Source organism: Brienomyrus brachyistius, chromosome 21 (assembly GCF_023856365.1).
Source record: "Brienomyrus brachyistius isolate T26 chromosome 21, BBRACH_0.4, whole genome shotgun sequence".
Classification (NCBI taxonomy): domain Eukaryota; kingdom Metazoa; phylum Chordata; class Actinopteri; order Osteoglossiformes; family Mormyridae; genus Brienomyrus; species Brienomyrus brachyistius.
In genome coordinates, this window is record NC_064553.1 from 11,968,464 (window position 1) to 11,990,496 (window position 22,033).

At 41.5% G+C, this 22,033-nt stretch overlaps 2 protein-coding genes across 7 annotated transcripts; one reads left to right on the top strand and one right to left on the bottom strand.

The window, feature by feature from the left end:
* Positions 1–8,079: 8,079 nt before the first annotated feature.
* LOC125716411 (B-cell lymphoma 6 protein-like) lies at positions 8,080–15,590 on the top strand. Of its 3 annotated transcripts, none has more exons than XM_048988668.1 (9): positions 8,080–8,129; positions 11,428–11,599; positions 11,714–11,935; positions 12,022–13,002; positions 13,313–13,491; positions 13,655–13,822; positions 13,929–14,059; positions 14,177–14,314; positions 14,431–15,590. In XM_048988668.1, the coding sequence occupies exons 1-9, from the start codon at positions 8,099–8,101 to the stop codon at positions 14,572–14,574; spliced, it is 2,166 nt and encodes a 721-aa protein (XP_048844625.1). In that variant the 5' UTR covers positions 8,080–8,098; the 3' UTR covers positions 14,575–15,590. The 3 variants fall into 3 exon arrangements, with proteins under 3 accessions (XP_048844625.1, XP_048844627.1, XP_048844626.1); XM_048988670.1 differs by having other exon boundaries at positions 13,700–13,822; XM_048988669.1 differs by lacking the exon at positions 8,080–8,129 and adding an exon at positions 8,152–10,923.
* Positions 15,591–16,787: 1,197 nt separating this feature from the next.
* smx5 lies at positions 16,788–21,808 on the bottom strand. Of its 4 annotated transcripts, XM_048988674.1 has the most exons (9): positions 21,669–21,808; positions 21,307–21,374; positions 21,160–21,190; positions 20,425–20,484; positions 17,942–19,332; positions 17,713–17,761; positions 17,510–17,584; positions 17,094–17,168; positions 16,788–17,004 (listed from the first exon to the last, which is right to left on the bottom strand). In XM_048988674.1, the coding sequence occupies exons 1-5, from the start codon at positions 21,669–21,671 to the stop codon at positions 19,207–19,209; spliced, it is 288 nt and encodes a 95-aa protein (XP_048844631.1). In that variant the 5' UTR covers positions 21,672–21,808; the 3' UTR covers positions 16,788–17,004; positions 17,094–17,168; positions 17,510–17,584; positions 17,713–17,761; positions 17,942–19,206. The 4 variants fall into 4 exon arrangements, with proteins under 4 accessions (XP_048844631.1, XP_048844632.1, XP_048844629.1 ...); XM_048988675.1 differs by lacking the exon at positions 17,094–17,168; XM_048988672.1 differs by having other exon boundaries at positions 17,713–19,332.
* Positions 21,809–22,033: the final 225 nt, after the last annotated feature.

Genomic DNA, 22,033 nt, shown 5'->3' on the forward strand with positions numbered 1-22,033 from the left:
ACATCTCTCCAGCATCACTGTAACTTACAGAGAGGTATCTGCTGTAAGCACAGCAGAATCTGTGCAGCTGGCTCGCTGGGCCAAACAGAGAGTCGTCGTCTTATGTGCTCATGCCATCACTCCCCAAGGCCTCACTCCCATCAGCTTCTGCTTTGCGTTTACGCAATGCCTCGCATCTCCAGGAAAACGCGAGGTGGGGATTTCTGAACCGTCTCCTCTTGCAAGACTTTTACTTTCTCAACACGCACAGAGTGGTGCGTTTGATCACGAGAATGAGGAAGGAACCGGTTAGAACACCGCTGAACAGCTCCATCTAAGAAAGGTCAGCGGTCAGTGGTGGAGCTTTAACTATTTATAAAGCGTACTTTCAGAAATGCAATGACAGATTTATTTTTAGCTCAGACTTTGAAATCATCTGCAGACGTTCTTTACCATCATAACACACACACTATATAATGTAACAGCAGGATACACACAAAAAATGCCCCTCGACCAGACTTAGATCGCACTGAGTCAGGAAATGACTTGTTAATGATGTGATGATGTACGGTCATCGTGAGCTTGTCTGTACAGCTACTTTTGACCTGCAGTGGAAGCTCTTGCCATTTTTTTTTTATATGTCTCCATTTTCACATTTGCTTCAAAAGTCAGCCACTCTGAGCAGATAAGATTGATAACACAAGCCTCGTCCTGAAAACACGTCGATAAATACTATCTTAACATGTTAATGCCTTTTAGGCAAACTATAGTTCGCAAAGTTTCATTTTTAATCTCCTGTCGCAGCCTCTACAATGAAAACGGAAAGCTAATGTGTAGCTTACGCATATTTACATATTCAATATTAGTCTTTCACCACGAAATTGCAGTTGAATGGTGCACAATAAAAATCAGCTTTTGTCAGGCCACAGGGAACAGATAACGTTGATATCATTTGATACGAATCTAACTTTATGGCAACGTCGATCTGAATATTCAAATTAAAACTGCTTTTATGACGATAAGCTTCATCTGTGTTTTGGAAAGATGGAATCATACTCAAATCGAAGGCTCTCGCTCCCTTTCTCTCTCTCTCTCTTCCTTCTATTCCTCTGTAGAAAAGAGGAACCAGACATGTCAACCTCCCGAATAGTTTTTCCAAAAGGACACAGACTTATATAAGCTTAAAATGAAAGAAGAGGTGACAGCGGAGGAAGAGGTTGCTCTTCTGAGTCGTTGCTGTCACCGTTTAACGCAAACAACCACCAATCACGCTCCACGTGGGTGGCCAACCACGGCTTGTCGTTCTCGATCAACTAACGAATCGCAAAGATTTATGTATTGATTAGACATTCTCGGCATCTCCCCTAAATGGGTCATGTTCTTCAACGAGGATTTGTTGGGCAGGCGTTTGCCAAGGCTTTGCAGTAATTATCTCAGGCTCATGTGGCTGGACACAGCGGGGGAGCTTGGTAAATTACACATTTCTTCCTAAAAGTGTGAATGCTTTATAGGCCACCGTTATTCATAACTCTGTCGCAGCATCGCAAGCGACCCTCAAGTGGATTAAAAATAAGGTTGACGACACTCTTTGTTTGGCGTCTTGCCTCCTTTATTTGGCAGCGCTAAATGAGATATTGTTTTATTAGTGCAGCCTTAATTAATTTTCCGGATCTTTCTTTGGGATTCTGAAACATCTGGGGTATAGTTTGGGGGATATTGTGTCCTCGTGAACATAATCCAGGCGCAGGATTCCTTGGCATAACAAAAAAGAAAACTGTCCACAAAGTAAAGTTAACCCCTCCAGCTCCAACCTCAAACAGGACCAGTTAATATACCTGCATCATGGATTATGCTGACATTTCTCTCTGGGCTGATTTTCCTGCCACGCAATGTTGGGATCGTCCCTTTGGTGTTAGTGAATGTGAATGAAGTTGGAATGACTAAAAGATCCCAATTACACATCTGACAACCTAAACCAAAACTAAAATCTTGCATAATGATTCTCTATACTTCACATGAAGGGTATGCGCAATTCTAGAACAGAACTGAAAACAATAGCATTTCATTGTCGTCATCACTTTTTTTTTTTTTTTTTTTATTGCAACAACTGTAGTGTAACAAAGTGTGGATGCTTATATAGGTTAATCTTTGTTGTGTGGGAGACCTTGTGCGTGAGCAGGGAGCGCTGTGAGCACCAGGCTTGTTTTTGTCACCTCGCAGAGGGCGTTTCTGTGTCTCGGATCAGCCCGTAGGCGGGCCGGGCTGCACCAGCCGACATGGAAAGGCCTTCAGAGTTTCCCTGTGTGAGGGTGTGCGGGCAATCGCCTCTGCAGGGGAAGGCGGCGGGGGTACCGGCTCAGGAACACATTTTCAGCGGTGATGAGCATGAACCTTCACACCTTACGCCGTGACATCTATGAAAACCTTCCTGTTTTTCTCGATTCAGAACCAGCTGCATAACAGATGCTGCATCTGGCCTGAGCAAATTCCTTAAAATTAATTAGTATAATATATCCATCGTCCATGCCACTTATCTAATACCGTCCTGGGAGGGGGCGGAGCCCTGCACATTTTTAGGTTTCCCCTCATTTAACACACCTGCTTCAGCTCCTTGTGCTAATTACCGCACGGCTCTTGAGCCGGATCATTTGTGGTGGAACGGGGAAAGAACTTAGCTACACAGGGCTCCAGCCCCCCAGGACTGCAGTTTGACACCCCTGCAATACAGGATCGCAGCGATCCTGATGTCTATCCCAGTCTAACCACAGCAGGTGGCCTGGGTGTGATGTCATTCCATCACAGAGCAGAGACTCAGAGACTCTCACACACTATGGGCAATAGAGAGACGCTAATCTTATTAATTACATGTTTTCAACTGTGAGAGGAAACATGCATAGTGACAGAAGAACACATAAATGCCACGCACACACACATACACACACGGGACAGAGAGCAGGAGTCAAACTGAGGAGTCAAACGCACAACTCATGGGATGCGAGGCTGCTGGGATACTTACTGAGTCACTGTGCTGCCCATATTACAACATAAATTAAACAAACAAAGTGAGACATGTCCCTCAAGAATGAATATCCAAACTTACAAAAATAATTTAAACAAATGCACCAGCAAAATATAGTGCTTGCGTTTGCCTGTATGTACACTCACTCACTCTATAGCTATAGGCCTATATATAGCAGCATATATAAATAAAATGCTATTACGAACAATACAGACCTGAAAAGTTGTTAAATTAACAGTAATTTTAATTTCAACTGCGAAATTTTATTTTAACCTTAACATTTCACATATCCGCAGTGCCCGAATGCTCAGTCTGGTCAGGATGGAGAGCAGACAAGTAACAGCAGGTCATCTGTGAAGGCTGAGTTTCGTTCGGGTTCCAGCACCAAGTAGAGAAGGTGCAGGCAGGAGAGGCAGGTGGTGAGCGGAGTGACGAATGACAGAGGAGATGACTCAAAGGATAACACGCCGGGTGACACAGCAAACAATTTCACAGAGGATTCCTTAGTGCAAAATCCACCGTATACAGCAACGTATCAGATTTTTTTTCACAAGGAAAATTCAATTTGACATCGGGAAAAAAGGTGCTAATTTTTTTTTTTTTTACACAACACATAAAACAAGCTATCCTTCTTTAACCCACTGCTTACAACCACAAAAAAATCATCTATCGTAGATGAGCAGAGTGTCAGTAAATTTTAGAAAAATTATCAGTCGAAGCGTTAGTAGTCACACGGTCTCACTCCAGTTTCATGGTTTTTAACTATATTTAAATAGATTGTTCTCAAAGTGAGAATAAAAAAAGCCAGTCCGTTGTTAGGCTGGCGAGTTGCAGAAAGAAATTTGAAGTTGAAAGGAAAACTGATGGAATATTTTGTTTGTGAAAGGAGTGTTTGGTAATACTGGGCAAACTGGTATTGTAGGCTAGGCAAGCTGCTGACCATCCGCAGAGTACAGGTACTGCATACGACTCGGTGCCAAACAACTCAAATGCCCAGTGCAAACTGGGAAACAAGACGCTCGGGAAATGCCAACTAAGAAGCGACCGTGCTGCATGGGATGCCAGGATTGGCAGCAGTGCTGATGTGCATTTGGAAATAGGCGAATTCGCATATAAATCTAAATAATGCGAAATGGTTGTTTACGGGGGAAATAAAAGGGCACAAGAGCCTACACAGTAAAAATCCAGATATGTTTTTCAAACCAGATGCGGGTGTACATCTCTAGAAGGAGGGTGCCAGATCAGAGAATCAGCACATGAAGATAAAGCGAACGGCACTCCAAAGAGTTATAATCCAGGCCCATCTCCTTACCTTCTTACGATACCTAAGCAATCCCATGCCTGCCTCTACCGGAACATAAAAGCTTAGAGGAGATTAAATTTAAAGTAGGCCTACTGACTTTTATTTGTGATATGCATTATTTTCATAATCCCTTCCTGTGGGGAGGGATGTAATTTATTAACAGTGCCAAAAATGTCTAGGTTAGAACATGTAACAAAATAAAAGCTTAATACATGGTTACGCTTTCAGTCGAATCTGAGACAATGTAAAACACTTTTTAAGTCGGTAATTGTGTTAAACGCAGGCTGTTAGACAGTCACTACTTATCGGCAAGAAAATGTCTATTAGTGTGACTTAATGTATAGGTGTTATTCATGAATGCACACACTCGTGCTGTCGTACAGCTGACACAGCATAGTAAACGGGTAGCTGTGCCCATGTCAAACATTTATCAGCGAAAACTGCAACAGCCACTTGTTTCTGAGGACTCCTACTAGACTGCGTATTTTGACAAAGCAACAGTGGAGCATTCCGGTTTTGCAACTTCAGGCTCGATACAACAGAATAAAAGGGAGGAAAACGACGCACACTGTTGCTCCATATCAACTGTTGCTTAAATATAAAGAAAACATTGCAGTATAGTGCAACAGTGATTCCCAGCGAGAGGCAGTCAGGAGTTGCGTGTTTTAGGGAATGCGCCTGACTCTGGAACTGATGGGGTTCGGGTTCAAAGTCAAGTTTACAGGTGGTTCGCCACACAGACTGCGCACAGTGTCGAGGGTTTATAAATAAACCCCGTTATTTTTTTCTGCAACGTAGTCAGCATGTCCTTGTCCTGAAATTCCTTTAATAATAGTATAAGACAATTCTCTGGGGTATACTTTTATGCTTCACCTTGTTTATTTAATCTGTGTCTCTTGTCTTAAATCGGATTGCTTTATTTTGCAGTCCCTTATTTTCCTGACCCTTGCATTTCACTCACTACATTGAATTCGAGTGTCAAGTTTACGTCTGTAGCTGTACAGTTAACTTCGAAAGTTTTAAGCAAACATTTTCAAAATTTCTACAAATATTTTAAATTACCATAGTCTTAGACAACTCTTATTACAATAGCAGCCTATATAAATAACAACATGTGCCGACAGGAAAGGCAATTTTGAAGCTTTTCTTACGACTGCTGTGGACAGACGACCCCAATAATACAGGCGGAAAAGCATAGAAACAACGCTGTGCGACAAAGTAAGACCGAAAAGGCCTTGGCAGTGAACATAGACTATTATCTCCCCACCTGCTGCTTTTGTGCAAGCAGTCGCCCCAACTGTAGCATCACGCGAATCAAGCGATCGAATGGCGGTGGTATTGAATGTGTCGTTTCCATACTGAATACTTTAGCAGCTGTATATCGTAAAAGCATGGATGCCTGTGCACACATTGGTGGCAAGTTAAATATAATGTAGTTCATCATTAAGGACGTAGCGAAATTTGTTGTATAATATAGTATTGTGCTGTTGAACCTGGAAACTCGAAAGCAGAGATCTGATTCATGATCCGCATGACTCACGACGGGAAATGCAATGGAACTTGCTTAGCATCTGACTGCGAGTCCAGATGTTTATAATGCAAACATTATAAACAGCTTCCTGAAAGCAAAACCTAAATAAGTCTCAAAAATACCCTGCGAAGAAAAATCAACTCATTAAAATCGTGGTAAATCCTTTATTCGTTTCATGTTCTTAACACTTATGTTGCCGTTCAAAATTTAACTGTGGGATACAACAGTACACATTAAACACGGTATGGAAAGAAAAAAAACTTAAGTAACGTCGTTCCATGAGCATAACGTTTAACCATTATGGGCCTGGTGACAAAGAAATGAAATTCAAGAAAGAAAAAAACACACTAAAAAAAAAAAAACTTAACATGTTCTAAATCTTAAACCCGAAATAGCACAGGCATAGTAAATTAAACTTGATGATGAAAATGATCTTGTTATCAATGTGTTGTTTTGCACATTTTCCTGGTTCAGTTTCAAAAGGTTAATATCTTGGAGAAAGTGCACTAGGACGTCAACAAGCGCTTAAATTTATTAATAGACAACTGTTATCTTTTTAGCAACTCAGCATTGTTTACAGTCTTCGTGGGCAACATTACCGCTATGGCCCACGAAGCAACATAAAATGACTGTTCTAGTTCGTACCGTTTAAAATCTATGACAGAGTTTACTAGGACAGAGTAAACATAACATAAAAGCATTCCAGGACAAATATGATTTGAAAATGCTCTCATTACCTGTAAACCTCATGTATTATTACAGGTTTTTACCAAATCCCCGTTGACGCTTCCTATTAAAACTCACATGACTATTACACCTAATTCCGGTAAATAAGAGGGATACATGCACTGACTATCCTATTAAGGACCTGACAGTACACTTCCTGGAATACGTCATTTTTCATAGATGGCAAAAAGAGTGTTTTTGAAACCGATATATTATTCTCAGGAAACCTACAGAGCACGTTCGAACCTAAAAAGAATTTAAGCTATGGATTATAGCACAGGCAAAAGCAGTTTAGTAAGTAAATGGAAAATAGTAATGTAATACCGTGATTTTAAGTATTCGTAAAAGTAGGATCACACTGCTCATTGCAGTATAGGGTCATGAGCGATTAAAATATTTTTTAGAGGTACTCCTCAAATAAGGCTTATTCTCATTCTGTCGGAGCGCACTGTATGTGATTTTTACCCATATCTGTTGCAGAAACTTGGAGACTATATTCACGCCCGACTGGTTTGTGTTGCAACAAATAATAACGGAGCTTTTCCGTCTTTGCCCTTGGTGGGAATAAACTGATTTAAACAAAAAACATTCCACAACTTCATGGAATTGGTTTTATAATAAAGTCTGAAATGCAAAACAACTATTTAGATATATTTTACTAGGCCTATATAAATTGGATAATTTCCAGTTACACGTTTGCACGGTCTTTGATCATAGAACGCTACGATTACTCAATTTTTCACTCATTACCAATTAGCGAAAAAGGAAACATTAACACACGTGAACCTTACAGGATAGTCGGAGCAAGAAGCACCCATCGGCAACTCGCCATAAGGCCACACAGCCTTGTGCATACAAACACGCATCAACCAACTTTCCTAATGGAAACACAAGCTCTCAAGCAATGCCTTTCAACAAATAAATAATTCCTTCGCACACGAACGTCATGTTGAACTGTGTCCACGATGATTACGAAGGAAGAAATAAAGCGCATGATCATACAGACATACCTTTGTCTAGAAAACCGAAAAAAGCAATCAGGGAAAAAAAAAGAATAAAACGAGTACGTGTGTCCCAGGGAATAACCACTCTAGAAATGTTCTGTATATGCTGAATCTGTGGGTTAAGAACAAGGATAAGCAATTCAAACCCGCTATGCTTATGTCACGGAATAGCAAATTAGTTCTGAGAATTTAGAGGCTGGGCTAAAGTCAAGGTCTACGTAGACCATTCATGTGACCGTCTGTTTTGGAAGCATCCAAAAGAAAGGGAGAACTTCATGTTAAGACGGATAAGTTTTACCCGACTTTACCAATAATGCAGCTCTGTTTCTCAATAAATTTCGAAATATTTTGCTTACATTTGAATCAAATATCAAAACGTTTGATGGCTTCCAAAAAACATTTTCCCTGTATGTCCTTATAACGAAACACTGCAAAGCATTGTCCTCCCCTGTCCTCCAAAAATGGTACAGTCGTACGCTCAAATTCCGAGAATTGAGCTCTTCTGATTCTTAGAACTGGGGTTCTTAGAAGTGGTGATGCAAGGAGTTTCTAGGAAAGCACTACCAGGTGATTTTTTTAAATTCTTTTTTTTTGGGGCTAAATAATTTGGCGCGAAGTTGTCCTTTTTGTAGCAGGTGGCTTAGCAGTTGTGGATGTTTATTGAAATGTATAACAAGGTGTTTTGGGAAAGTTTTGTGTATGTTGTTGTTGGTACTGAGTGGCCCGGCCATTGTCAGTACTCTGACGCATCTCCGTCGGTTTCTGATATTCCTTCTGCGGGGAAAAGGGGCTTTGCGGCAGTAGGGCTGTGAGAGGTCTGCTGTCACTTTCGGCTGACATGTGAGAGTGCGATGGTGCAGAATCATCTGCGCTCTATAGATTTTACAAAAAAATATCTTAGTTTCTTGCAGTTTTCTTGATTAGTTCGGCTTGTTCGCGCAGCCATGAATGCGTGCCAGAGCGCGTTATGTTGTGACTGATCTGTTTATCCCAACATATGAGATGCGCATAAAATGTTATATGAATGCTTGACTGGCACTGCCGCCTGCATCACCGCGCTTTGATGAATGCCCTAAGTTTGTGGACGTCTGGTACTTTTTTCTTTCTGTAAGGTGTTTAACTTCTCGCAAAGATGTCTGTCTGTTTTTGGGGGAATGTGTTTGACTCGTCTTTGGGTATGAAGCTACACGTTCAAGAGACATTGACTACTGTTGGGGAAACACTGCGCTAGCCGGGGATGCAATGTTAAGGCTGCAGATCGCTCGTAACTGCGTTACGGCCCTTTCAGCCTTAACGGACTTAAGCCGTTTATCGACTGGTATATTTCCACTCAGTCATATGTCTGTGGGTTCTGAGGTGTCGAGACAAAAAAATGTACGAAATGTGTTATGGTTAGACAGCGGTAACCAATGGCTATATTTCTGTCACTTGTAATGTATCAAACGTTATTTCTAGTATACGATAAATAGGCGCATCAGAATTACGTGCAGAAAAGTTTGCGTGTGGCTAATTACATTAACGGTGCGTCCGTTTTAGGCGACTGGCAATGCTTCAAAATATCAGTTGGCGTTTTAACTAATAAAATGTTGGGGTTTGTGTTCTGTATAGTCTTCAATGTACTTTCGCATCGTCTTTGGTATTAGTTCAGTACCCAGGCGAGACGGAGCTGTACACACTTGATGGAGAGCACCGTATTGCTCTTCAGTGTGTGCGTGATGTTGGATAAATGCCTACACGCTATTTCTGGAAGCCAGCTACCAGGTTTCAGACGTCAGTTAGATGGGGATCATTTTCAATTTACTCCAAACGTGAACTTCAAGACCATTTTTCCCTCCCCAGGAGCCCAATGAGAAACTATACTTTCGCTGCAAGAACTATATCGCTCTTAATGACAAAAATCAGTACCGCATTTAGGTGCGTTTCCCCAGTGTGGTATAGAAACTTAGAATTTGACCAAAATGACTTTCCCGTAATAGAGACGGACAGACGTCATGGATTATTTATTTGACAGTATACGAATAAAAGCCGTAGATTTTTTTTTTCTTAATTGTAAAACATCTGTAGTCGTGGGCATCACTAGTGGAAATTACGATTGAAATTTATATTTGGATAGCTTCAAGTATGGTATAGGACAGATAATTATATCAAAAGAATAGAATCTCTGGTGACTAATCCCAGTACAGACTAGTAAATGTGTCCAAAACCCGTTTGAAACCAGATGAAAATTCCGCAGGAATTTCCGCAAGGGAGTGTTTTTGTTTTGTAGTAATTGTCAGCTATTTTAGTTTGTTATATTCTTTAAAAATGCGCAGGATAATCGGATACAAGATGCATTGGGTATTAAATTTCTCCAGCATTTACTCCATGTTAAAAATAACACTTGCAGGTACAAGCACCGGGAAGTCCAAGTGTAGATGCCTCTTAAAAGTTGTTTTCGATACATTAATTAGGTTACACTTGACGTGTCACACAGGTTGTGTCAGTGGATTTTATGCGTGTTTTAAATATTAAGTTCAACACTGTTTGAAATAAATAGGTGTGTGTGTGTGTGTGTGTGTGTGAGAGAGAGAGAGAGAGACCTTACACTTAACACTATATAAATTGTTTTTGATTTTGGAATCGCAGACTTTCATACCGTTATTTGTCTTGTATTGCATTCTGACTTATGACGGAATACAAAGTCTTTATTGCCATCTAGTGTCAGTCTATACTTTGCAGTCCATTGGTGTAGGACACCTTACAGAAACTTTAGTATAAAAGCACATTTTCGATATTTGTTTTTTTTTTTTTTTTTGGGGGGGGGGGGGTCGGTAGGAAACGGAAGATTCGGCGATAAGTTAAATCACCGCAGCGAATTCTACTTCTCTGTATGTAAATAGTGACGGTCCTGTACCCAAAGTCCTAATCTTGCACCGAATATAGATTTGACAGTAATGCGTTATGGTTAGAATAACAGCAGCAAGTTCCAAAATGTTACTGATAAGTCTATTAAAGCCAGTTTTTTATAGTCAAGTTGTTAAAGCGATCGTATTTACCGAAATGATACTCAATGATCATCCAATCTGGAATTTGAACGTTAGCATGTAGATATACCACAATCGAGAACCGGGTTACCTGCTTAACAGCCGCTTCTTCTGTACAAACTTTCATTTGTTCATCAAATTTCCACCTAAAATTTACTCGTACGTAATCTTCCCCTAATTAAAATAGCCATGCTATGGGCGTAATCTATTAGCGTTTATTTCCATAAGTCGCGCTTCTCCAAATAAAAATAAATAACTGGTGCGTACGCAGGTCATCTACTTTTCTCAATACCGATAACTACTTGAACACCAAGCGGACGCGGGCCATTGACTGTCAGGTATATCATGGTGTGAACTGATTATATAAACTGTAAACTGCTGTCTCAGTCTTCAGAAATGATTGCTGTCCCATTAAGTGAATTGTTGTTAGGAAACAGCGCCCCCCCGCCGTGAGATATTGGTACAAACGTCATTTATGCATTTTCATTAACATTCAGCTTTATCCGAAATTTCATAATTACTTGTGAAGTTGAAGCAGCTTGCAGTCTTTTGGCTTTCGCACCTAGTATTTACTGATAATTATGTATTACTTTCGATGAGGGGGGAACTCTATCTTGGAAAAGCACGATTTATTTTGTTCCATTTCCTCATTTACAATCCACTGAACAGCAACTTGCCTAGACTGAATACATTTCATTGTAGCTGTTCTTACTTCATTCTATAGCAATGTCTTTTTTTTCTGTCTCCCCCCCGCAAAAAAAAAATAAATACAGCCTGTCACGTTCTGGAGTATTCATACGGTTCTGATCCCATGGCTAATTTCTCCACGTGCCTTTTTGCAGATCTTGAGAAAATGGCGTGTGCAGCAGACAGCTGCATTCAGTTCACCCGGCACGCGAGCGACGTCCTGCTCAACTTCAACCGGCTACGCAGCCGCAACATTCTCACCGACGTCACCATCCTGGTCAACAGACAGCAGTTCCGCGCCCATAAGACGGTTCTCATGGCATGCAGGTGAATATCTGTTGAATGTGGAATCCTGGCGTAATCTGATTGTCGCATCCCTTTAGGGGCCGATAACCAGCCTACCGGATGACACTGACGACTGTTCTCTCTCTCTTTCCGAAGCCGGCTGTTTTACACTATATTCACGGACTCCGTCAAATGTAACCTGAGTGCCATAAGCCTGGACCCAAAGGTGGACCCAGAAGGCTTTGCCATTCTACTGGAGTTTATGTACACATCATGTCTGTCACTGAAGGACAGTCTGATTGTGGCCACTTTGAACACTGCCATCTACCTGCAGATGGACCATGTTGTAGACACCTGCCACAGATTCATCAAATCCAGGTAGATATTTTGTGCGTGTGTGTGTGTCTGCGCGTGTGTGTTTTGGTTTAATATAATACTGAAACCTGGCTCTATGTAATCTCTAGGGACTCCTCTGCCAAGATGTCCAGGGAAGACATTCTGGCCAGTCCCCTGCTGTTATCTCAGGACGTACACGCCTACAGGGCTCACGAAGAGCAAAATTTACCGAGCCGCATCGCCCCCTTCAGGGATGGGAGGCCCTACTGTCCAAGCATGTTTGGCAGCGTGAACACGCCCAGCAGCTCCTACCATCTCTACGGCCATCTTCCCGTCCAGGGCTTCTCCTTCCCATTAGGGAAGCTACCAGACACCAAAAGCTCCTTCCCGGACTTTCCAAAAGGGGGCGCCTTTCACCAGAAGCTCTCCTCGCCGTCTGACTGCGCCAGTGTGGGAGTTGACTACCGCGCCATCACCACCGCTGCCCCTAGCGTCAGTCATCTAACATTCTACCCCTCACAGGAGGTTACTAGAGAGGAGGAGGCCAGGAAAGAAACACCAGGAGTAGCCCGGTCATCTAGTATGAGTTTAGGCTTCAAGAGACCGAACTTCCCTGGATGTCAGGAGACGACTAGAGAGGGGTCCTCTATGGACCAACAGCAGCAAGAAGAAGAAGAGATGGAGGAGGGAGAAGAGAGGGATTTGGGTCACCTACACTACCCACAGAGCCTTCCCACTAGCCGCCGCAAGGTCCCTGTGGGCAGCCCGCAGAGTCCACTAAAGTCCGACTGCCAGCCAAACTCACCCACAGAGTCGAGCAGCAGCAAGAATGCCGCCCTGAGCCTCGCCCAGGCCCCTGGGTCCCCCACGGCTCCGGGTGCGGCCGACCCCAAGGCCCGCAACTGGAAGAAATACAAGTACATCGTCCTCAACTCGGTCAACCAAGCCTCGAAGGAGAGCGGGGACAGTCCCAGGCCGGAGGCCCGCTCGCCTGCGTACCCCCCGACCGGTGAAGCGGAGCACCCGGATCCACAGGCGAGCAAGGTGACCGAGCAGAGCGAGGAATCCCCGGCACCACAGGCTAGCCGCCTCAACAGCATCATCAACAGGTAAGCGAGCTGTTGTCTGCTGGCCCGACGGAAGCCTTAAAGGCCGAATATTACCACAGTACAAGTTTACTGCAGGGGAATTGTCAATTTAGGGAAAGTTCTGGACTTTGTGTATACTGAACCATCTGGGTCTTGAGTTGAAGGTACTTTTCTGAAAGAGCGACAGTGTAATCTGGCATCAGATCATAATCCGGCAAAATTATTCTTAATCTAATCCTTTTAGCAAGATCTGGTATGCCACAACCTAAGATGTGTGCCGGATTTTGCCACAGGCATGCTAACAAAGCCCCCCTCCCTTTCCTTTCTGAAGGACCCATGAGGTGGGTCAGAGGGCCGACAGCTGCTCCTCACTCTACCCAGGACACCTGAAATGCTCCTCTTGTGGCTCCTGCTCCCCTCAGCACCCAGAGGTGTGCACCCACACTCCCGTTTCCAGCTTCGGTGAGGAGACGTCGGAGCTGCACTCCGAGTACTCCGACTCCAGCTGCGGTACGTCAGTCCGCTGCATGTCGTGCCCTGTGCAGCTGCATTTCCATAAGTTCACAAAATACAATACAAATGTGGCAAGGGTTATAACTTTACTGTTGAGTAATGCCGGATCTGTCTGTCCAAGATGTAATTTTTATAATTTTTTTTTTTTTTTAAACAACAGAAAACTGCACATTCTTTTGCAACGAATGCAACTCTAAATTCACAGAGGAGGATTCCCTGAAACGGCACGTTCTCCAGGCGCACAGCGACAAGCCGTACAAGTGCGACCGCTGCCAGGCCGCCTTCCGCTACAAAGGGAACCTCGCCAGTCACAAAACAGTCCACACAGGTACGTCTGCAGGCGCTACGACAGTCTGTAAGGTCGCTGGCAGCCTTTGCTTCCGGGTTCTCATGGCCTGTTTTTTTTTTTTTTTTTTTTTTTTTAACACATTCAGGAGAGAAACCGTACCGCTGCAACATCTGCGGTGCTCAGTTCAACAGACCAGCCAATCTGAAGACCCATACTCGCATACACTCTGGAGAGAAGCCTTACAAGTGCGAGACATGCGGAGCCCGCTTTGTCCAGGTAAGCAGATACACCAGTCGATTTCCAGTCTGGATAACCTCCCCCAACCCCCATGCTAAATAGTTGCTATACACCCCTTCCTGGTGCACTAGATTTTAGATATTGTTCTTAATTTAGGTCGCCCACCTCCGCGCTCACGTGCTGATCCACACGGGGGAGAAGCCTTACCCCTGCGATATCTGTGGGACGCGTTTCCGACACCTACAGACGCTCAAAAGCCACTTACGCATTCACACAGGAGAGAAGCCGTACCATGTAAGTACACGTCTTTGTTCCCTACTATAACTTCACATCGCCGAGTCAACAAGTACAAATTGTAACTGACAAGCGCGAGCTGCGGCTAATCCAGCTAATGTTTCACTTCCATTTAGTGTGAGAAGTGCAACTTGCACTTTCGCCACAAGAGTCAACTGAGGTTGCACTTACGGCAAAAGCACGGTGCCATCACCAACACCAAAGTCCAGTATCGTATATCGACAGCCGATCTGCCCGGCGACCTTCCCAAAGTCTGCTGAGCAGAGCCTGGGGAGGGAAACCCCAACTTTGAAATCTGAACCATGGACTGTTTTGTACACTTGTGAAATTGTGCCACAATTTGGGGGGGGGGAGGGGGGGGGGATGTCCATCTTGAATGGGTTTTCTACAAAGGAATGTAGAACCAAAAATGGTTTGGTCACGTGCGAAGTGTACTTGTAAAATGTATATTTTGTGTATATGACAAAGTTGGGAGTTATGCGTTTTGGAAAATAGTCTTATTTTGATGTGCGAATGGTGGGGGATATGGATGAAATGGAGTCCAGTGAGGATGAAGCATTTTTATATCAAGACAAGGTTTCTTTCAGAGCTGACTGAAAAAGTGAGATGTTTGACTGAAGGCCGGTACTTTTACCCCCCTCCCAAGGAAACTTTCAAGCTAATTTTACACTCTAAGAGACTGACTGGGGGAAGCGTAGTGAAATTGGGTTTTACGAATATATATATATATATATATATATATATATATATATATATATATATATATATATATATATATATATATATATATATATGCAGTTTTTTAAACCAATGTCTATACAGGTACAAGCTAAGGAGCTTCATGAATGTGGCATAACTCATTCAGAGATGACTTACAGCTCTGCTGGCAGACTGGCTTCCTGAAATCTCTTCTGTAAACAGGAAACATTGTTCGAGCCACTTTCCCCATGTACAATTGTGATGTTTCTTGCCAAGTGAAAAATTTAGTCGTCAGTTGAAGTCAAGGTAGACAAAGTGTCCGAACTCTCTGTAAATACACTGTGTGCTGACGGTGCCTTTTCTTCAAAGTAACCATAGTTATATAAAATTCCATTCAGTTTAAAACTGCATTAAGATGCCCCCCCCCAGCCCATCCATCTGCTAAATGCACAAATTCATGAAACTGCTGGAGCTGTACATTTCCAGGAACTATGTGGGGAGTGAATTTTTGTAAACTGCATTAAGCTTATTGTAAAATAGATGTATGAATGTAAAATAAAACTGAATTTCTATGTAATGTGTTGCATCTTCGTTGTTTAATGAACAGGTACTGCACCTGTCAGGGATCTGAAATCTGCTTCATTAGTGTTTACCCTCAAATTGGAGGAATTGGGAAAAACTCCAGTGAAATGAGGAATACAAATCCATCAAATAGGAGAGGGATCTTAGACACACTCAATGTTTATAACCATTAGTCCGATGGAGTTAAGCTTATATATTCCCAAAGCAGCAAGGATTTCTGGTCACAAGCTGCATTTCCAGACGCACGTGCAACTAGTCATATGTACACTAAACATCTCCAAGAGCTGAAATACACTGCTAAACGTACACTATGGACGAAGTCCTTATTGTGCCGTTAATTTTGCCTAAACTGGCGCCTGCTGTAGTCGATCGTCACGTGCGGAATCTCCTTAAATGCTTGATGGACGTATTCCGGTCTAGACGTCTCAGGTTATCGCTCAACTTCCCTTCCTGACGACTGTTCCTTGCACTTTAGTTTTTTAGTTACATTTTGTGCCCATTTTGGATAACGTGCAGAAGCAACACCACTCTTTTCTAAAGTACGTTTTGTTTTTAATTATTCCGGCGAAACTAAACCTTTTGGAATTTAATAGGTATCCTAAAAAGGGTGTTAATTGTAATAAATCCTGCTTATGCGCAAAAAGTAGGCTACTAAACTTCTGAAAATTGTTGCTTCAGTTCGCTAGTCATTAGGCTGTACTGATCCAAAATCAGACTCTCTGCATCATTTTTAACAAGTATTAAATGTCATTTCCCATGATGTCCAGTTTCCTAATCTGTTGTCCAACTGAAGAGCCCAAACTTACAGTTGCCAGGGTGGCTTACTGAACTTTCCACATACTAGCACCTGTTGTGCAATACATCTTTATCCAGGGTTGCTAACTCTCACCCAAGCGCGTGATACTCGCGCTTCCTGACTCTCACGCAACAGGCAAACCTATATTATTCCATTATAAACCTAAATTTGGCTGCATCAAAAGCAGTGGGCAGTTTGCATACCCTAGAGTATTTATAAGATATTAAAACTGTTCCATGCATATAACTGCGTGTGCATGTGTATGCAGGCTTGCCTCGAATTGAGAATCTCATACCAGCCAGCACCCTGCTTTATCATGCAAATAGAGCACCTTAATTATTTCAAGCTAAAACCCGGCGCTTAAAGTGGACAGAATAAGTACTACTACTATTGCTCTAATACAGATTCGGATACAGATTCTTTATTACGAATTGTGAAAATACAATAAAGGCGTTAAGGGCAGCGTTTTAAATTGCTATTATGCCAGTTTGTGCGCCGCCTCCTCGTTCGCTGCCTTTTCCAGCTCAGCCTGAAATTCCGGAAAGTCGTACATCAGCGTCTCATTAAGGTCGGCCGGCCCCAGTCTCCAATGAAACTCTTTCTGAGTTGAGATCTAAAGGGAAACAACCGCTTGTGAAACCTAGTGGCTGCTTTTTAAACTTTTGTTTTCCTGGCAATCGAATAAAATCCTGTTTTATCCACCTCGTTATCTGAAAAATCCTCAAAAGACGAGTTGCGCACACAGACTGTACCGACATCGTCATCTTCCCCATCTACCTGAAAGTAGACTCACACATTACGATCACATTTTTTCCATTGTCTGATTAAACTGGGGCTAGTTTATATGCTTTTCAAACCTAGGAAGCAAAATACTGGCCTATAGAATAATGAAGCGGCGGTTTCTTCCCTCAGAGCACTTCAAGCGGCTGCAAAGTTTGGGCACATTCTGCTGTAATTTCATTAACTTCGCAATAAGGGCAACGCACCGTGTTCCAATTGGGGGGGGGGGGGGGGAGAGAAGCAATATAATGAAAGCTAAATCAACCTAATTTAAAAGCACTCCGCCGTTATGAAAAATTCTGAATTCAAGCGAAAGAAAACGCAATTGAATCACTTACCTCGTTATCAGAAAGCACATTGTCAGCCGGTCCTTCTCTACAGTCCGTTTTTAATTCCTCGGAAATGGAGTTATTCTGTGAACAATAATACAAAAGTTAAAAATATCTCACAACCAGCGGACTTGGTCAGAATTAATTAAGCCTTCATACGAAGGGAATAACTCATTTATATACCTATATGTAGACGAATTTGTTTTGCTTACCATAATGCTGTCAGGTCCAATAAACGATTCAGCGATTCGCGATTCAGACCTATATTAGATATGACGCATACACTAAACTCAAACGATTGCCAATTTAAATTGGCTAACAGACTTCAAAGTGAAACCACGATCACTTTATATCCTCACTTCTGCCACCAGTAACACAGATTTCGTCTTTAGTTGGCTGCTGGAGAAAAACGAAAAGCTTTTTAGATTCAGTTGGGCTTACCAGTAAACCGTTATACCTAAGTTCTGAACAGCAGCGTTTCCTAATAGTGGTTAATGGTCACGGTGACCTTTGACCTTGTGAGTTTAGATTTGTCAGCTGGTCATTGATAATCTCATTAGGACTAGATTTACGTAGGCATGATGTAACAGCCTGTTTTAAACACGTCTTCAACTTAAAAGTCACATAGTAGTATTCTCAAGTGCACCCAGCAAAGTCCACAAGATTGGAGAATGAAGAAAAATGTTTGAGCACCAATCGTATTATAAAAAGAATTACAGCAGGATCTATTTTTAATTCTATTTATTTTACAATGAGAATCTGCCGGCTAATGAAAGGTTGTCTTGGACTACTTCAGCAAAACACAAAGTAGCATAGGTATAGTTTCATGTTTGATTCATTTAAGTGCTAATAAAACTACTTTAGTGTCCTCACAACTGGCTGCATACGTTCACCGTAACATTATTTGAAAACAAATGTCTAATTTGTTTATCTTCATTATCTTCACCCTCCCTTCTGCAATGCAATCCCTGGAACAGGCCATAATCACTATAGCCGGGCACTAGATTAATAACAAAAATGGACTAAGCAACACATACACACCTCCTACAAAGCCATGTTTTCAACCACACCAATTTGTTCTGTTCTATGGGTTAATTGTTCTATATACATTTGTTTCTTCTTGTTTAAAGTTATTTTTTATGCAACTGTAACACTCAACCAAGTAAATGGTAATGAAAAAAAATGTTTATTTCAAACCTTAAAACAAAATGATGGAAACAATTAAACAAAAACATTTCCCATGATTCCAAAGCCTCTCCAAAAAGTATGACAACACTTATTTAACATAATTAGGGGTTTCTGTTTATATGGGATTCATTTTAGTTATAGAGTTACAAACTTCGGATTTAGACCTGCTAAAGGAAACAAAAAAAAAATATTTTTATTTAAACCTTTTTGAGGGAGGGGGGATAAATACTCCCAACTGCCTCATTGCACTTTTTGTAGAGCTAGTTTTCAGCTTCCTATCTGGGGGGATATTTGAATAGGAAGATATTAGAGAGATCAAATTATATCAAGTAGGAACCTTACTCAGTGTGCTATCAACAGGCTTCACGCCTGTTGGGGGCAACCAGATGATGCGAAGATAAAACAGAAAACATTCCTCAGAAGTTATTCTTTGCCCCTAGTGTTGTCAAATTCAAAACAGAGTCTCTGGAGATGCGAGCTCAGCTGCAACAGACAGCCAGCCAGCAGAGGGCAGCATGTCATTGTTTCTGCTGCATGGCTTCTTTGCGCGCAGCGTCCTGCAGGAGCTGCGTGTCCACCTCATCCGCTGGAAGCTGCACGTAGCGCACCACTGAGCCACGGATGAAGCAGTTCTTCACGGACAACTGACGAATGGGGAAAAACCAAGTTAAAATCTATCAATAGACAGATTTTCATGAAGTGTGCTTGACGGCATACAAATCTCAGTTCTTAGCCACTATTAACCAGCTGTACCATGCATCATTAAAAATTTAGAATAAAGTATTTTACCAATTCCACTGTACAGAAAGGCAAAGGAATCATTTATATCACACAATAACCTGTCTGGCAGTCGTGTAAGTCACTTTTAATTAAGTCTGAACAGTCGAACACTGTCTGGTGTCATGTTCATACTACCAAGATTTCCAAATTACAGCATCAGTACCGCATCATACGTTTGGAAATAGTTTAACCATATTGCCTAGCCCTATTAATATTGTGTCACCATTGATATTCAATATATTAATATTATTAAAATTTCTCTAAAGTGCTTTTTAAAAGTCAGTACAGAAAGTCAAAATGAATTATGCTTTCATTTATGCACAATGTTTCCTAACTTAATTGCTGAATTATAAAATACAAATTGACTAAATATCCAAGTGTAAACATATTCCAAGAATTAAATTACATTGAATAGAAATGCTTAGCTGAACAAAATAAGACATTAAATAACATTTTTTCCAGTGCTGTTTTGTTCTTCGGCCGAACTGTTCCAGGTGAAACAAAAAAAGGATACAAGCTGACTAAATACGAGTGCTTGAAATATAGAAAATATATATTCATTTCAAGTATTTAGCAACGTTGTTCAAAAGTTAAAGGTATGGAGGCAAATAATGATACATTATCAGCCCATTATTGACTTTGTTTTATTTGAATTTTTTTCAAACACGCCTGCTGTGATGTATGTTATATGGTGTTACATTTTGTTGATTCTGACTGTAACAAGAGAATGTCCCTCTTGTTATTATTACAGTAATTAATAGAGTACTTTCCTCTCTCTTTTCAATTGATATAGTTTCTGGTGTTTCAGCTCAGCTCGGAAAACCGCACTAAAGCCACCACAGCAAGCCAATTATCGCATTCATTTACATACCGTTCCGACAAAAAGATATTATTTGGCAACCTTGTAACCAGCATTTCACAAGAGAAATAACCAATAGTGCCACAACAAAACTCACCATATGGGGATACTTTTCTGGATCTGTCACACTTATGTCTGTTAGTTTAATATTCAGGTACTGTCAGGGGAAAAAAACAGGAATTGCAATGAACTATCCATTAATGTGCATTACTGTTGAATCACATACATGTATTTTTATACCAATGAACCATAACATTACGGCTACCTCCATGTAAAACAATGTTAACCATCTCGAAAAAAGGGTGGAAGTCAAGGGCAGCCGTGGCGAATACTGACAGAGTGATCCGAGGAGAGAACCACGAAGCACTGCCAGGGTGTCGGGCAGTGAGAACTTGTCGATGCGAGATGTGACTGTATCAGATGGGATAGCCTTCGTTCATACATCACATCAATGAGTCCAGGTCCTCCAACACCCTGTCAGTGGTGTTTCCCCTCAGATCACTCTCAGTAGGGTCTGTCCAGGACCTCTCCACAATCCTTGCAGTATCGCAGATACTCTGATCTAGTTGTCTAGCTAAAACCATTTGGCCCTTCTCAAAGTCACTCAGACATTAACCAATACCAATTTCTTCTGCATTCATCACGTCAACTAGGAATACCAAATGTCAGCTAATCTCAGACCTTGACACGCGCCAATTTTCTACATAGTTAATGTTATTCGCTTCACGTGGCGGTGGTGATAATGTTTTGGCTCATCGGTGAACATTGTGTGTCCATTTTAAAATCAAAGAGACTCTTTAGAAAAGCCCTTAAGAAACGTATATAACCGCACCTGATCAACCGAGTGTAATGTCCCACATATGCTGCAAAGAATCAGATTGGAGGGTCAGAGTCAGATATGGCATTACGGTGTGGTTTCAGACATTACATTTAGTCCAAATCCTTTGCATACCACCAAGTAAAGCACAGAAATCCTAACCTTAGGTCGTTTTTTAGTTCAACGACAACGTCTTTTCCCACCAACGACTTGAAAAATGAGTAGAACAGCTGCAATGGAAATTGAAGAAAACATGAAATACATTTCCCGGAATATTTTAAATCATAATTCACTTTTAAAAAAAATCACTTTTATCAAAAACACACTACACGTATTATTCGACAGATAGCACGATTTTATCCAATGCAATCAGGTTTTAAACATGCGAAAAGCTGCATATATAAATTAGTCACAAATATATCCCATTACTCGATAAACCGGTCGGCATTAAACATAAGCTTTCAAGAGTTTAAGATAACAAAAAGGAAAAAACGACGTAAATCAAAAACAAAAATGCACTTTACCATCTTCAGATACAACGCCGCTAACGACGAACAAACGTTCCTTCCGTTTTGGATGCACAACTAGGGCGCGTGTGGATACGTCATAAAATAGCGCCAAGCACTTGTGCGTGATTATAACAAACGAAGGTTTCTATACTGTGTTGTTACTTGTTATAATAATAAATGAGAAAAAACGAGGAACGGTTCCCCTGTAGACAATTTGAAATTACCAACGTAAAAGAAACTCTGTTATCTCCCACTCAAAAAAATATAACTGATAAATCCTACTTTAAAATATTTTAAGCTGCGTATATAATTCGCCAATTACAGTTCTTATTAATATCATTAAAAAATAGCTGCTTACTAACAATCATAGGAAACATGGC